Raw genomic sequence first — 18,228 nt, forward strand, 5'->3', positions numbered from 1 at the left:
TCCTTTTCCTCCCAGTTTGAAGACAGATGAGTGTCTGTCCTCCTTCAGCACTCTGACCTGACACTCACACTGATTTGGCAGGTGTGGGTTGCTCCCAAAGGATTGGGTAAGTGGTTTGACTTGCCCAATAAACCCGACTTCATGCCTCTGAGATTTGGACACCGCTAACAGATCTTAAAAAATAAATAATCTCTAACAGAAGTACTTTTCCCTTGTGGGTTCCGCGCTCACATCCTGCTTAAAGGGTGCATTTACAAAACTCATCTTTTCTATTTAAATGGAAGAAGCAGGAAGTATTACAGTTTAGCTAATGATATCATTTTACAAAGTATTATTACTATTACAAGACTGACGTGACACTTGTGAAACAAAAGACAAAGTTTAGCTTTCCAAAAGTGTACTGCAAAGCCACTATGTAAGAACAGAATGACAAACTCTGATACTGCACTTCAACAGCAAGACAGCCCTGCCTGTGTAGCCCTCCTGCACACAAGAATGATTGTGGCTGACATGCCTTTGCTCACTAAGAAATAATGTTTGCATGTCTGATTAAAACTTAAGTCAACACCTGAGCCTGGAGATGCGCTCCTCCCACATAATTCCAATATCCTGTCTATCCCAGGTATGTAGGACTCATGAACCCATCCATGGGATGGGGTGCTTCACTGCAGTGCAGAACTTGACTGTTCCAAAGTTAAATGAGGGAAGTCTTTGCTGTATAGTTAAGACTCTTACCTTGTATACAGTCCCAAAGGCTCCAGAGCCAAGAACCTTGACTCTCTTCAGCTCAGTTTCCTTTAGGATTCTAAGCTGTGCTTGGTTGGGTGCTGTGCCACTTGGAGTCAAGGGTTCCACAAGCTATGAAGGAAAATCCAACAATCTTAAATATTTGTAAATGTGAAGACCCATCAGAGGTTTATACTGAAAACGACCAATCCAAATAAATGCTGGAACAAGACAGTGGTGGGGATCTGTTGACCACTGACCTGCCAACTTGTGGAGGGGTTTCTCACCTTCAAAAGCAAATGAGCAATGCTACAAAACCAAGAGACCTATAAAAGCAAGTCCTCAGCCAACATGTAATAATTTCCACCAGAAATTGCATGATGGAATTATGAACTGGAAATGGAATTGGTGTCACAATAACACACCCAAGGACTTTTGCTAATGGAGGCAGTAGAAATATTTTCTACATGACAGAAATATAGCATTTATTATCAATGCACCACATTCTATTTTTTTCCCATTTTAGTGTCTTTTAAGTTGACCATATTTCTTTTTAATAGCCCTGACTTAATGGCTCATCACATTCTTATTCTGTTTTGGGCAAGGGACAGTTTTTTTGAACTTCTGTTTTACCACAGAGGAGGACAGCTTTAAGGAGAAAACACGTTATAGCAGACCACTAATTTATAACAGCCACTAATTTACTGCAATTAAACAATTTGTTCAAGATGTCTCAAGAAACTTTGTAAATGAGCCACAATGGCACATTCAGTTAAAAATGCTCTCGGATCTCAGTGTTACACTATCTCTGCCAAAAAAACAATGCTTCTTTAAAAATAAATTAAAAATACATGAAAAGGACAATACTCCAAACAATGAAAAACAGCCTTTGCCTTTACACGATGAGGAAAATAATTCATGGCTACTCCTACTTAAATTGTTTTGAAACCATTGCAGCATTTCAAAGCTGCCTGTTGACAAGGCTAAATGCATCATGCTCTGCAGTTTGAGAACTACTTTTATGGCCTTAGAGCACAATGAACTACTTGATTAGTTGATCAGATTAATTAGTTTTGTTCAGGTAAAAACACCAGTATTCAGAAATTAATGGGGTAAGAAAACACAACATAACCAAACAGCAACAAGTCAGGTTATCAAAGAAATAATCTGCAAGCTGCACTTGATTTTAGAGTGATTTCTCTTCCCTCCTCCTTCCCACTTTAGATGTCCAGTACTTATACCATAAAAGAAAGGCTTACTGTAAAAGAAAATTAGGCAGTTTGGCAGCATACTTCTGTAGTTTCAGTTTGTGAAGGATGAAAAGAACTTTTGTGCCACAGTCCACCAACACAGGTATGGCAGGGAGAAGCAGAGATGTGTTGTGGAGATCTACAAAAGGCTCACAGAGTTTTATGGAGAATGATCTACATAAGGAATAGGTCTATTACAGCCTCCAGCTAGAGAGAGAGACTTCAGCTGAAGCTATGTTGCTTGTGTGTTTATCTTGGGCTGCTCCTGACTTAATCTTCAGTTTCTGAGCCAAGACAACAGCTTCCCCACATGTTCAGTAGGAGGCTTGGTCCCTAAGGACTATTGTCAGCCACAGTTTTTATCTGACAAAACGGAGAATGATAGCTGGACTTCAAAGTCAATGCTTCCCAAATGCAGTGAGAACTACCTGCTAAAATAATTTATGCTTAAGTAGGAGCTGATACAATGGCAAGATTTATATATCTAAAGGCATTGAATATTGTTAAGCTTTTTATAAGCTGAACAATATTTACCAAGCAATACAAATTCTAGCCAAGCATAAAGATACTTATGCAAACAGATTGGGGATGCATAAATCGTTTACTCCCAGGCTCCCAGAGAAGAGTGGGAGCAGGACCCTTGGAAAAGAACTGCAAACAGCCTTGTTAATAAAGCCTTACTCAAGATTCACTAGCTAACAGTATTCCCAAACTTTATTATCTTCCAAAAGGGGACTCTACTTTAAAAATTATAATTTGCAAAGTGTCTCAAGGTCTGAGACACTGAGAAGACTTGCAGCAATCACCATTGCTGTAGCTGACAGATAACAATTTAACGTTATGTTTAAATATACTTCCTAGATTGCCCTTCCACTACTGATGTTTCAAAGAGCAGGATGAAGTGGGCACAGCACTCTGCTATAGCTCCACTGCATATTTTTGCCAGTAGAACTGTGAACTTCAATTGATTAAGCTCCAGGAATTATCTTGTCTTAATAAAATACATTATTATTACTGATCATGACTACAGACTTGGCAAAATCTGGACCACAAAAGCATTGTAGGCACTGGGAACAACGGTAAGTGACAATCTCTGCATTTAAGTATTCCTGATGAGCTTAAGTTTGTACCAGAACTTGCTGAGGGAACTTACTTTAGTCTTAAAAATTGACCTAAGTAGATACTGAATGAGAACCTGTAGTATTTAATGTACTGATGACCTAGGACAGATGTTCAGCTGAGAGCAGAATGGGAGTTCAGGAATGTGGTGGAACATGCCTTTGTGATCATGGGGAACTTCTTTTGGTCTTCTAAAGCCATGAATCTATGTATGTACAGAAAACTAGAATAATGAAATAGCTTCATTCTTTCCATTAGTTTAGTCCGCACAAGTCAGCAAAAGGATTTTTACAGATCTCTCTGGTAACTGGATTGAAGACCTTAACATCTTTAATAAAAAAGCAGAACAGACCTGCATATCTTTTCAAATAATCTGCGAAAAGCAGCGCGCTCTCACCTCGGTCTCCAGGAATCTTCGCAGTGCTCTCTTCTTTTTAATGCTTTTGCGCCGAACATACACGGCAAATGTCAGGCCCACAATGACAATGATGAAGAGGCCACCAATAACTCCCGCGGCAATCAGAGGGGTTCTAGCAATCAGAATCAGATATTTTATTTTTAGGTAGGGTGAGAGACCAAAGAGTGGTTGGGTACATAAAACACAGTCACCTGGAAAGCTTGCTGCCTTATGACCAGAATTCCAGTCCAAATGGGAAGCCAGAGCAAACACATTAATATATATGGTATGACTGCTTGTTTTTAATCAATATACCAATTCAACTTCTTTTTCAAACCACCATGCACATGTGAGGAGTCGTGTGGACAAGGAAACACAACATGCACTTTGATGGCAAACGCAAATCTGCAATGGCAAAGTGAGGATACAGGTGCTGCATTTTCCTGCAAGAGCTTTAACTATGCTGACTCTTTGGCTCCACCTACGTTAACTCACAGGCTTGTGAATTTAGGGGAAAACTAATGAAAAATTCCCAATACCAATATAATATGCCTTCCTGAGTATGGAAGAAGTCAGAGGGAACTTCATAGACAAATCTGGTTGCATTGTACTTGTACACCTTCCTCACGTAGAGGATATTTATATTTGAACAACATAATCCATAGGAGAAACACTCACCCTCTTGGAACTCCTGGTTCATCACTACTACACAGAAACATTTTTGGTCAGGGGTTATGATTGCACCCACGCAGTTTTGCTGTGGCTTTTCAACACAACCAAATCCCAAACCAAAAGACTGGTGTGTTGGAACCAAAAAACTCCTGTGAACAATGCCAAACAAGGCTCAGCTTCTTCACAAGACCTGTTGTCCCTCTTCTACTCCTTCAGCTCCTTTGAGCTTTCCAGGCTCTTGAGCAGCATGAGCTGCAGTTACTAATTTGTTTTTCCATAGTGATAAGATATAAAGGGCTGGCATCACAGTAGATACTATACAAGCACTGTCTTAGAGAGTCAGTCTGTCTTAGGTGCCTACACTTGCAGATCACCTACACAGGCAGTGGAGAAATCAGGCTCCCTGCAAAAAAAAAGTCAAATCAATACCTTAAATTAAGCATTTTCACAGCATACCAACAAAAACACACTCAGAGAATTTAATATCCCTCCAACAATGGCAGAACAGTTGCTGGAAAGATGGGTAAAAAGAGACAGCACGACAACTGCAGAGTATAGACAGTGCCAAAACCACTGTCTGGTAAGTACAGGAAACAGGTTAACTGTCGTCAAGCTTGTGGAAATATCACATGATGATGAAAGGTACATTATGGCCTATTAATAAAAACGTACCACACAGCTACTAAAAATTTAAAGGACTCTTCCACAGAAATAGTAAATTGATTTATCTGACCCTTTATTCTTGTTTTTACAACTTTCCACAAAGCAGAGCACTGGGAAGCAGTGCCACCTAACCTGGTTTGGTATACGAAGATGTGTCTACATCTGAGAAAGCCTCATACTACCACAACTAGGTATTCAAGCATCATACTTAAAGCACCATTACCATGTTTTCCCAGGGAAAACATATTGACAGTATACAACACTTTTTGATGGAAACTCTAAAACCTGCAAATAAAAGAAGCTGAATGTTGTCTGGCTGGGAAATGGATTATGATGTTTGCAAAGCACAGGTCCAGTACCACTTAGTCCCCTGGCAGAGACATCCCTCCTTCAGCGTGTCTGGCCTTAAGACACAGGGTCCTTTCTAACCCCACTGGTTACTGTGTGATTTTGAGTGCAGAGCTCACATTAAAGGACCTGGCATAACCATCCAGAACAATGCTCCTCTTCATTTGCTTGTCTTTCCATGTTGCTGACGCAATAACCTCTTAAATAGGCAATTATGAAAAACACTGGACATCAAAAGACTTCTATGGAGCTTGTACTGACTGACTAACACTCTTGAGAAGAGGAATTTTTTTAATTCACTTTTATACTGTATGAACAATCATAGTCACTAAAGAGGAGGAAAAGGCTGAGTTACTTAACACCTTCTTTGCCTCAGTTTTTAACAGTAAGGCAGGTTGTCCTCAGGACAACTGGCTTCCAGAGCTGATAGAAGAGACAGGGAGTTGAATAGCCCCCTGTAATCCAGGAGGGAACAGTTAGTGACCTGCTGAGCCACTTGGATCCTCACAAGTCTATGGGACCAGATGGGATCCACCCTAGGGTGATGAGGGAGGTGGTGGAAGAGCTCGCCAAGCTGCTCTCCATCATCTACCAACAGTCCTGGCTCACTGGGGAGGTCCCAGGTGATTGGAAGTTGGCAAATGTCACACCAATCCACAAAAAGGGCTGCAAGGAGGATCTAAGAAACTACAGGCCTGTCAGCCTGACCTCAGTGCCTGGCAAGGTTATGGAGCAGATCATCCTGAGTGCAATCACACAGCACCTACAGACTGGATCAGACCCAGCCAGCACAGGTTTAGGAAGGGCAGGTCCTGCCTGACCAACCTGATCTCCTTTTATGACCAGGTGACCCACCTGCTGGATGAGGGGATGGCTGTGGATGTGTCTACCTGGACTTCAGCAAAGCCTTTGACACCGTCTCCCACAGCATTCTCCTGAAAAAGCTGCAGCCCATGGCTTGGACAGGGGCACTCTGTGCTGGGTTAGGAACTGGCTGAAGGGCTGAGCCCAGAGAGTGGTGGTGAATGGTGCTGCATCCAGTTGGCAGCTGGTCACTAGTGGTGTCCCCCAGGGATCAGTGTTGGGCCCAGTCCTGTTTAACATCTTTACTGATGATTAGATGAGGGGATTGAGTCCACTATTAGCAAATTTGCAGATGACACCAAGCTGGGGGGGGAGTGTTGATCTGCTGGAAGGCTGGAGGGCTCTTCAGAGGGATCTGGACAAGCTGGAGAGATGGTCTGATTACAGTGGGATGAGGTTCAACAAGGCCAAGTGCTGGGTCCTGCACTTTGGCCACAACAACCCCATGCAGCGCTACAGGCTGGGAACAGAGTGGCTGGAGAGCAGCCAGACAGAGAGGGACCTGGGAGTGTGGACTGACAGGAAGCTGAACATGAGCCAGCAGTGTGCCCAGGTGGCCAAGAAGGCCAATGGTATCCTGGCCTGGATCAGGAACAGTGTGGCAGCAGGATCAGGGAAGTGATTCTTCCCCTGTACTCAGCACTGGTGAGGCCCCCCCTGGAGTGCTGTGTCCAGTTCTGAGCCCCTCAGTTCAGGAGCAGGTCCAGAGGAGGGCAACTAGGCTGGTGAAGGGACTGGAGCACAAGTCCTACGAGGAGAGGCTAAGGGAGCTGGGGTTGTTCAGCCTGGAGAAGAGGAGGCTCAGGGGAGACCTCCTCACTCTCTACAACTCCCTGACAGGAGGTTGTAGCCAGGTGGGGGTTGGAATCTTCTCCCAGGCAACCAGCAGTAGGACAAGAGGGCACGGTCTTAAACTCTGTCAGGGGAGGTTTAGGTTGGATATTAGGAAGAAATTGTTTACAGAGAGAGTAATCAGTCATTGGAATGAGCTGCCCAGGGAGGTGGTGGATTCACCATCCCTGGAGGTTTTTAAGATGAGACTGGATGTGGCACTTAGTGCCAGTCTGGTAACCATGGTGGTGTTGGATCAAGGGTTGGACTTGATGATCTTGGAGGTCTTTTCCAACCTTATTGATTCTATGATTCTATGACATAATTTTTAAAAAACATCACTGAACCACAGACTGACAAAAGAGGCAGGAGAACTTGCCTTTAAAGTGCATATGAATAACTAGCATAATGGCTGTCAAAGCAAATAATTAGTTTTATGATTCTGTGTACACTAAAATTGGTCCAAATATTATTTACATAATAGGTCATAATAAGAAAATGGTTCCAAAGGAGATATAATAACTAGTGAAGAAAATTAAAGGAAGTTACACATTCCTTGCAGCCCTTTTATTTTTTTATAAAGTACAAGGGGGGCTCAAAATGGATCTTAATGATCCATCATGTCAACTCTCACTGACTTTTAAAGAATGATCTCATCATCTTTACTAGGGAATTGAAAAAAGCAAATAATTTTCAATAATTTCACCAAACAAGCATTATAGTCTTTTATGTGAAATATGCTGTAATTGAATATCATACCTGAATTTTCAGGAGGCGCCATTTAAACACACTATTAAGCAAGCTTTTAAAGGAAGTGTGAAAGGAGTAAACATATTTAAATCTAAATAAGTAAGTGAAATACAGAAAAAATTCTATTTTCCACTCAAATAGTGATCAGTTGCTTTCACTCCGAAGTCCACTGCCTTTGCATCAAAAAGCTTTCAGACCCAAACATCCCAGCCCTGAATGGATGTGATTGCACACTGAGCAGCTTCTCCATCCTCTGCTGCTGAGCTAAGCCCCAAAATCAACAGCCCCGTGGGTTATTTGCTCCAGGACCAAACGACCAGTCTCTGCCATAACAGCTTCCTGGTACCAGCAGTGCACACCACCACTGCTTCCAAACACGGGTAGAGTATTTACTAAGCCTGGTTTTCGGGGTGTCACCTACAGCATTTTTACTTATGTTCATTAGGCTGAGTTTGCTTTTTCTCTCTTCTGCTGCTACTATCAGTTCTCCTGCATCATTTCTCCACTATTTTTATGCTTGCAGTGCAAGCACGAAATCATTACATTTAACACCCTGACTGAATTTCATTAACCAGCTATTTACCTTTCTGCTTGGTAAAGCTGTTCAACACGGGTCCCTGCAAGGTGGCACTGATCAGAGATGTTGCTGAAGGCACAAAACTTTCTCCCATTTTGTTTTTTTAGTCCAATCCTTTTTTGCATATGCACTTAACCAACAGTTCGGCTTCACAGACAGCTGGACACACAAATCTCCTTATCTTTAATGGCATTAAGGGCTTAATCCACTTACATTTTTGTTACGTTACTGTCTCACCACCACCTCAGTGCCTGCAATTCCCTATCAAAAACTCCCATCCTGTTAAGAGTAATTTTTAAAAGCATGGAGGCCTGATAGGGCTCAGAAAAGCTAAACTCAAGCAAGGAGTGGTAGCTATGTCAGTCCAGCCTGTTCAGCACAATTAATGGACAGCCAAAAGTTGATCCTACCTCACATTTCTCAAAGCTCCATCACTAACCCACCAACAAGGAACTCCTGGTACAGCCACTGTTTTCTTTTATACACCGAAAATCTACTCCAGAGTACGGAAACAATCTCTGCTAGGTGCTTCTGGACTTTTATGTTCATCAAAACAGAATTAACAGTCCAAGAAATATGGCCCTGAATCAGAATTCAACTGCATATAGTTAATTTGCTATCCCCCACACCTCCCTCAGCTGAAGACAGAATACCCAATTAATAACTGGAAAAGGTAACAGCAGGGGAGACTGTGGGAGGGAAAAAAAAAAAATCACACCATGTAAAAATCTTAAACTAGAAACCGTGTATCTGTGGCCAAAAGTTGAAAGTAAGATTCAGGTATTCCCTTACGAGAAATGAATAATATCTGTTTCCTTTTCAATGTGTACTGTGTTTTTATATTTAGAAACATGTAACACCCACTCCCACAAACCAAAACTGAGATTGCATTCAAAGTTAGTATTCCAAGACAGATAAGGATGCTCAACAGTGGGGCTCATATCATTCTGTCCACTCCAAAACATCAGAACATCTGCAATCCCCATGGTGCCTTGAGGTAGGTATTAAAGCCTAATTACTGACTTACATGAGTACACCATCTCACAGTTTTGACTGGAGAGTTCAGCAGAAGCAGGGAAGGAAACTGAGTTGTGGTCCATGGAGTAAAGCTGACAAAGAACACCTGTTTCTATATCTTTGGCATTAACCCACCTAGTATGAGATGTAAAGAAATTTAGCTTTGAAGTCAAACTGTTAAAGGGCTTTAAGTTCCTCTCTCGACCTTCCCTCCTTTGAGCTTTTATCTATATATCCAAACAGGACTCATTACAACCTTGAGTATTTGCTAAGTAGTTCCTTCTTGTAAATCTTTGTTATCGAGGCATTATTTTTTCCTCATCGACGATTCGCACATTCTTCATTCCTCACCCCTTCCATCAGTTCAGCTGACTTTGAAGCTGCCCTTTTAGAGATCTGACAGATTCTGCTAATCCTGGAGTGATAATCTGAGTATTTAAAACATATGAGATAAACAACCAGACAGGGAAGCAAATTTGTGTATATTAATAGCTTCTCTCTGCTGTGCAGTACACCCTGGCAGAGATCTACAACCACAGCTTCCAGAGTGACTGGTGTTCATGAAACGCAGCTCCTCAGGGTGGGAAGGATTCATCTAATGCTATTCACATCAAGATGTGCTTTGCTTTTTATTTTTCTTTTTTTCAAGAACAAGGCTCCCTTCCCCCTCCCTCCACCTAATCTGAGGGCATTTGAATACTGACAAACGTCACTATTTATGTACAGACTAGGAGTTTTTATCTACTGCTAACACAACTTTTAACTCACAATTGATCTCAGAGTTACACAATTATTACCCACTTCAATTTAATCCAGAGATGGGCAAACTGTCAACTAGCCACAAATTTTCAATAGGCAAAATGACCTCAGAGTTGCAGTCTATGTCTGGGTCCACTCAGCTGTTAAACACCACTAAACTTCACACACAGCTTTGATTTCAGCCAAGGCTAATGTGGACAAACAGATATCTATTGTCAAAATTGCTTTTTCCTTACCCGCACTGGTTCCTATATCAAAGCCTTCCTCAAGCAACCATTTTAAGGACATTTCTAGATCACTACAATCAAGTTACCTGTATGCCTCGAGGTTTTTCACCGTTTTTGCCAAATGAGAACAACATGTACAGAACAGACACTTGCAGTCTCTAGGTGACAGTGCACACACCTTCCTCCTCTAGCATATCACCAGCCAAGATGTGCTGTTAGGATACATCAAAATGTTTCACATATGTTGACATCATTTACTGAAGGTTTAGACGTATTTTGTTCACACATTTTTGTTTACTGAAAATATAACACCGACAACACACAAACATATTATGTGCATCCCTTAAATTGTAAAAGTATGTCTTACTCATGCCTTTTTTTTTTTTAAGAAGGTAGGAGTCCTCATTTCACTCAGAAAAATAAATGAGGATAAAGAAAAAATATTAAGTATAGCTTTGAAAATTAATACAACCTAGCATTCTAGACATTATTATGTATTGATTATAGATTTAAGACATCTCATTATCATTAAGCACACACAGTGCAAATAGATTTCTTTAAAACTAGTTTTAAATCTGAATGGCGTAATTCAGAACAACCACTGTCAGTTTTCACTATAAATGACCAAGGACTCTCCATTTTAACTCCCTGTTAACAGCTGAACGGGAATGACTACTGAAATCTCTGGAATTACATCATCAATATGGAGGCTTTTTATGGGCTTCTCTCCTGTAAAACCGAAAAGCCCAAATAACAACTCTTGCACTCCCTGTAATTTTTAGGCTGAGATTTTTCTTTCCTGCCTCAACTTAAAAAAGGAATGCTATTCTTAAGAACTTGCACAGTTATTCTGTTTTGAGGCCTGTGCTTTAAGCAAACTGATTAGCATTCTTTTTAAAATATGCCAGGTCAGGTCCCATATAAAGTAGACTGATTTGTCTGTGACACAAAGCCAGTTAAACCCCCTAGATCGGACTCACAGGTGAAGCCAGTTCATCAAGTAAAAGAGCAACCATCTTTATAAACTTGTCATATTGCCCAACTTCTTTGGGAAGAATATATTTTGCTTTAAACAAAGGAAATATTTTGCTTTAAACAAAGGAAACTAGAGCCGTAATGACTACAGGCGTGGATGGACTGCTCTGAAACCAAAACTATCAAAGTTAGCTCAAAGAATTTCTCTTTGTATAAAGAATTGCAGTTAGAATCAGTCAGCTACGCCTGCTTCTCTGCAACCAGTGGCAGTCAACTGGTTCATCATGTCTGTGTACGTGAAATAATTAATCAAGAAATAATTAATCAAGAAAACATGCTTTTCTCAAATAGAAACAAACTACTTTGGTGGCACTGTTTGCTATTCATTCACTGTCAGATCCAGAAGTACCACAGAGCATGTTACATCACTTGAGAAATACCTGGTAGTGCCCACATTAAATCAGTAAGTAGGCAAAACATTCAGTGGAAGCTGGGTCAAACCATAAAGAATAGAGAATATGAATGAATGTTCGGGAGGATTGAACAAAAAAACAACATGAGGAGAAAAACTACTTGAATATGGTGCTCTTCCTTCTGTGACTTTTTTTAAACACTTCCCTAATCCCACTGGTGGGAAGTGCTTGTAATTCGCTTCAGTTCTAGTTAAGTGTTTTCTGAAATTGAGCTATTCAGCATAAGAAATATCCAAACCCATACATGACTACACCTGTAGACTGCATAGGTGGATTGTCCACCTTTAAGGAGTTGCAAGAGGAAGCTTTCTCTACCTCATGCCCTTCATTTTTACTTTACTTCACAAGTCATAATCTTTCTTTTGCAAATGCATTGATCTCTATTTTTATACCTGCCTCTTTTGACTGCTTTTTTGGAATGCTAGTCTTTCCTGAGAGTAATTGTTCAGAGGATTTAAAGAGCACAGAGCAGATATTTTCTCTAAGTGGTTGTGACCCCTAGACTCTTTCCTGTTTCAGCTTCAAATTATATGGGGTAACAAGCATTTGCTTTCACAAGCTCCAGGAGTATTTCACAGTAGGGAACCTTCAAGGACTGTATTTGGGGACCAAGACTGACATTCTATCCTGGATTCTCTTCTCTGCAGTTTTCACAACTTTATGTTTCTTCTTTATGAAAAAAATTCTGCACCTTAAAGCGAGCCCCAGTCTCTGCTGGACCTCCTCTCCAAGGGGAACAAGTCCCTGCACATGAGGCAGCAGTCAGTGCAGCACTTGACATTGGTAAAGGGGAAAAAAATTCAAACCTCTAAACTGAAAGAGGGGAAATTTAGGTTAGATATATGGAAGAAGTTCTTTACTTTGAGGGTGGTGAGGCACTGGCTCTGGTTGCCCAGAGAGGCTGTGGCCACCCCACCCCTGGAAGGGTTCAAGGTCAGGTTGGATGGAACTCTGAGCAACCTGGCCTTGTGGAAGGTGTCCCTGCCTGTGGCAGGTGATTGGAACAAAGTGATCCTTAAGGTCACTTCTGGGATTCTATGAAAACAAAACAGGACATGAGAAACTAATGAGAACAGAACTGTCACATTATGTTCCTGATCCTGAAGTTTTTTATCATATCCAATCATTCGTTCTGTAATAAGAGCTTACACGGGTTTCAGTTGAGGTTTTTTTAACAAGAGGTGGCACTAAAGCATCTTTTGGACCTGTGTTTGAGATCAGAGTGCACAGAGGGCTTGTAGTAGGATGTGTTTGTAAATACACACCCATATATTATTCATGTATTACATACATTCATACAAATGTACAATTGAAAATCTTTCCTTCAAAATTGAAATCGAAATATTAACACTTCAACATAATAACACTTCATTCTGCACTGGCATAAATGTATTTATAAATATATCATTTGAGACATTTATTGGAATGCTAGTAATGGCCACAGTGCTAACTTCAACATATGTTTTAGCTACTCATCATTTGAGTTCTAAATATGCAGAAGTTATCCTTGTGATATCCTTGTGATATCCTTGTGCAGGGAATAAATGCAGCCAGTGCCCATAAATATTGAGGAAAATCCAAGGTAGATAAAGAGCAGGGTATAAGGAATTTCTTTGAGTATGCCTGATGCTGCTTTTGGATTTATCACTATTATTTTATATAGATAGTGTACTGTCTAAACATCCTACAGAATTATACCAATCATTAGAAAATCACGTTTGATTATTGGGAAAAAAACCCCTCACATAAAATTGATATTCTCTTTCTGACATAGGCTTATACAGGATTATCTCCTGTACGATAATATGCTGAAAAATTCTTCCATGTCCATGACTTATCAGCCATCTCCCAGTAGTTCTTAAATTACCAAGTGAAGCAGAGAGAAACTCTGGAATATCTTGCAACTCCTCTTAATTCTAGTCATCATCCCACTGCCAGCGCTTCCCCCAGAGGCTGTTCCAAAAAGAAAAGTTCAGTTTAGAAGCTCTGAACTCACCCACTTTCACTCCTCTCCTCCCTTTCCACAGCCACCCCAAGGAATCTCTTCCACTTCACTGTCTGTAAAGCAAGCCAAGGGAAACCAGCCTTTGTGAGTATCATCCTCATCAGCTATTCTCAGCTCTGCTGCTGATTTTTTTTTGTGTTTATGTACACAGCAACCTCCTACCATCTCGATAGTCACAGATGTGACTTGATTGGAAAAGCAGCTTGTGTCCATGCTGAGGGTACTGCTCAGGGTAACCTACACTCTCCAACAGCTGTTTTATTATTATTATTTTGCAGTACAGTATGGTCGACATAAAGGAAAATGATCATTTAGTAAAACAGCTCTTCCTTCTCCCAAATTTCTGTATGATGGAACACTACTGAACTTACTGAAGATTCTACCTTATCTGGGCAGCTTCCAAATGTTAAAAACCTCATCTTTCAACAGCTGCTCAAATCCCAGAAGAGAGAAGGCCAAGCATCTGGGAAAACAGTGATCTGGCTTAAAAACCTTGTTCCTTTTTCAGCCACAAACCCCTTCCTTTCCCTGTGACCCCAAACTTAGGTACCAGCCTTTCTGTCAGACATTGGATGTCTGACAGATGCTGACTTTTGTGCATTTTAGGTCTCAAGAGCTTTTGAAGCTCATTAGGGCTCAAGAGAAAAAGGAGAAAGAAGGCAACTTTTTTTCCCCCTGCCTCTGTTGTAAGGAAGAGAAGGAATGCTTCCCATCCCACTTCAAAAATGTATTTGGAATATTTAAGTCATCAACAGCACAAAAAGGCTGATGAAACCTTTAGAGAGTACACACAAATATATTGCTAGAGCTATAGGTTTTGGCTTGCTTTCTTAAGGGTACCCTTTTTCTTACAGGAATTCTTCTGGAAAGTGCTCCCTTATTTTAAAAATCCATTGATTAAAAGGTGACTCAAACATCACAAAGTTTGGCTTTCGTAGCCTGATCCACTGGTTGACCCAGGAAATCAAAGTACAGAGAGCTCACCCAAAGCTGAAATGGTAAGATAGCACTGAACTTAGACTGCATTCAAGTTATTTACAAGCAGAGGATATCACTGCCACGAGGGAGGGAAAAGCATTTCTACCAGATATGGGACTATTTTAAAGCAAGGATATTATTTTTTCAATCTTTTCTTTGTCTATTATCCTATTATCCTTGTGATTGAGACTACACATATTAACAACTAGTGGCCCATTTTACAGCAGGAGTACTTTTTACCTTGTCTTTTTTCCCTCCATGGGCCCATGAGGGGCAGGGAAAGATGTAATTCACTTCTGAAATTCACACAATTTCTTTGGGAAGGTTATTCAATCAAGCAAAGCAAAGCAAAGCTTACTGATACAGAGCCCACTGACATAACCTGAAAATATCCCAATGGCTGATTCAAGCCTACTGGGAATTTGGAGAGACTGGTTTGGCCACTGACATGTTGGTGAACTGCCTGACTGGAATTAGTCCTCTTCCCTCCAGTGTGCCAAGTCAATGCAGTTTCTTTGCTGCTGACAAACCAACCCACAGGATCTGTATATCCTGGTCCATGCTCCTGGCATTATTTTCAGATGAACATGCTATATTGCCAAAAGTAGGCATCACAGTGTCTTGTCTCCTCTTCAGTATGATCTCCAATGACATCAGATCTACAGATTCTAACTTGGTTGAAACTTAGCAGCATTAGCTGGAGCAAAAAAAATGGCAACAAACTGAAAACACATCCTCTGCCCTTTTGTTTTTCTACTTTTCCACTGTCACCTCTCCTTTTCACTCATGTTAGGGTGCTTTACAGCTTCTGTGCCTTCTAAGCTTCCGTGCTACTTAATTTCAGTGACATATATAAACATCATGAGGTTTATTACAAGTAGGCAATATGAGTTAAAATGGGACAGCAAGTACAATAACATGTAACAAAAATCCAAGTGAGTATTTTAAGAGGCAAACAACACACAGGTGTATTGCTTTGATGTCCTGTGTTTCCAAAGGACACACTGTGTCACAGGAAGAGCATTGGGAGTCTAAGACAAATTGTTTGAGGAAACAGTTCATACTGCTTATTCAAAAGGTTGATTGCATTTCAGACAATTTTCCTTCAAGTATTACAAGAAAAACTTCATATCATTGACAAATCAGGGATTACGTCATGACTGGACCATGTTTAACCAAAGCTTGGCTGTTGTCATGATGGTAACGTTGTATTTGTTCTCAGAGTTCTTGCCACAACTCTCCAGTATGAGACTACCAGATCTGCTAAGAGATGAACCACGACATGCAAATACCTCCTCACAACCCTTTGCCAAAGAAAAGCTCCATCAGAACCAGCCAGCACCTGTTTTTCATGTTATCCCACAATCTTTCCTTGCCTGTTTCATCATTTGCTCAATCTCAGATAACTACAGAAATGAGTTTCTACATTATCTCCTATTGATTAAACAGCCAATATGTCTGCAAAAGAGCTTGTTCACCAGCATGTGAAGATGGTGTCATTAAAAATTTACATCAGATTGAAAAAAAGCGTGAAGTTTTCTGACAGAAGTACAGATAAGATCTGAATGAGTTTCTGGTCTCTCATAGAAAAAGACTGCTAATGAACAAGAATATGTCAGTGTAACAGAAATCTTGTGTAAAATCACGTGGAACTCTCACTCTGTGCCTCATCACAGCTGACATGAACCAAAGCCCAGGATTTTGCAGCTAGACTTGCTTGTCTGTGTCCAATTCAGTGCTAGGAATCAAAATTCAAAGGAGGTCCTAATCTTAGAGCATGAGCCACGAGCTGGAAACTATGGTCACAGACATGGAAGTGCTATGTCACACTGTGAGCAGTGACAGCAGGAACCAGGACAATCCTCTGCCCCAAGGATGTGTACAGCACAGCCTCCAGGCTCAGCACAAACTCATCAACTCATCACGCTTGGAGAAGAGAACACTACTAGGAAGAATAATTCCAGGGATTAATAACCCTCATTAGAAATGCACTGGCATTTTGCTGCTCTGAATGCCTTTCAGGTTTCATCCATTTCATTACCTCACAGACAGACACCCTGCCCCCCTTTTCACTCTTCTAGACTGGCACCATCCTTGACCAAACTTTTGCTCCTTACTTGTTTACTCTTAGAGGATAATCCAGCTCTTTCACTTTCAGCCAAAAAAAGTTTTCACATTTGAGTTCCCAAACTTCTTCACTTCAAGGCACAATGTACTATTCCTGGCTCTTCTCTAAAGCCTCTCTAACACACAGTACTGAGAAAACAGTCACCTTCTCTGAAGGTACAGGGTTTACCTTCTTGTTCAACTCTACACACTACCACTGCAACAAGGTAGAAAAGAGGCAAAATATCTCTACTTTACAGAAAAGAGATGTAAAGGAAGCTGAACTAACAGAGAGAGGGCACGGCATAGGAAATTAATTTAGTATTAGTCCCCCTTTCCTACTAGAATTTGAATGCAGTTATTTGAAACTACTATCCAAAGGTACAGATAAGTTATATGACATTTTCCCATCCTGTTATTTCACTTTACAGCACAGAAAAAAATTATAGTAAAATTAAGTAATTTGGTCTGATGGCTTAATTTGATAATGTTCTCTTCCTGCATGGCTGCTGGTATTTGTGGTAATGCTTCCACCTTTGGTAAGCGCTGCAGCACAACTTTCCACACATAGCACCAAAGGACAGAAGCTTGTTCATTCCTTCAAATCCTATAGTTTGTTTAATTAGTTTACCATTGTGTTTGCAGGCTAGACACTGATAAAATAATAATTGAAAACTGGTATTTCCATTTCTGCAAAAACAAATGAAAAAGACTCACTGTCAACCATACTATCATCATTTACAAGTTATCCACTATTTTTGATCCAATGCTAGAAAAACTGTTGCAAATTAACTGAGAAGTAGAACACACATTTTTGTATGTAAACTAAAAAAAAAAGGTAATGTCAATTGCAGACTTAAAATGCACTCCATCATTCCAGCAAATATCTATCTTGTGTCAAATAGGCAATGAAAAGTGGAGGGCGGGGGGAAGTTCTTGCAAGATTACTTGACAGATACCAGAAAGGAGTAAATCTGTCACAAACCTAAACACAGCCTCCACCTACATGGTTTGACACACTAACTTTGATCTGAAGAGATCTAATAAAGGAGACTTAGCTGCATAGATGCTTACAACATCAGCACAGTACTACAGATGTAGTGCTCTAAAGAAACCCAACCAAGAGCTTCCCATTTAATGCTGGAATTGCAGCTCTTTTATCACCTGACAGGTCACTGAGTAAGCCAGAACGAAGAGAATTAGGTGGTTGGACTCTCAACTCAAATACATTTATCATGTAAATTTTCTAATTATGAAAGAGTAACAAATCCTACATTACACAGGTAGATTGGAAGCAAGACCACAAGGTTTAGTTCTGATTTATTATATGTTACATATTAATGTATTATTAAGAAACCATTCCTGAGGTTTAAACAACTCTACAACTTACATATTTCTAAAGCTCCTCAAATTTAATAATAGATAGTTCATTAATAACAATATTAAATCTAAATTAAAACCTCATTTCCAGCCATGAAAGAAAACCATTGG

General features: G+C 40.4%; 1 protein-coding gene across 2 annotated transcripts in view; it reads right to left on the bottom strand.

Moving 5' to 3' along the window:
* The window catches only part of ERBB4 (erb-b2 receptor tyrosine kinase 4), a 370,853-nt gene that overhangs the window by 115,198 nt on the left and 237,427 nt on the right, over nucleotides 1-18,228 (bottom strand). For both annotated transcript variants that reach the window (XM_018071745.3, XM_018071743.3), the window contains exons 16-17: nucleotides 3,493-3,625; nucleotides 736-858 (exon numbers count right to left, since the gene is read on the bottom strand). In XM_018071745.3, coding sequence (XP_017927234.1) covers nucleotides 736-858; nucleotides 3,493-3,625 — 256 coding nt within the window. The remainder of the gene's footprint in view (nucleotides 1-735; nucleotides 859-3,492; nucleotides 3,626-18,228) is intronic.

This window comes from Manacus vitellinus, unplaced genomic scaffold (genome assembly GCF_001715985.3).
Source record: "Manacus vitellinus isolate BGI_N305 unplaced genomic scaffold, ASM171598v3 scaffold_20_pilon, whole genome shotgun sequence".
NCBI classification, from domain to species: domain Eukaryota; kingdom Metazoa; phylum Chordata; class Aves; order Passeriformes; family Pipridae; genus Manacus; species Manacus vitellinus.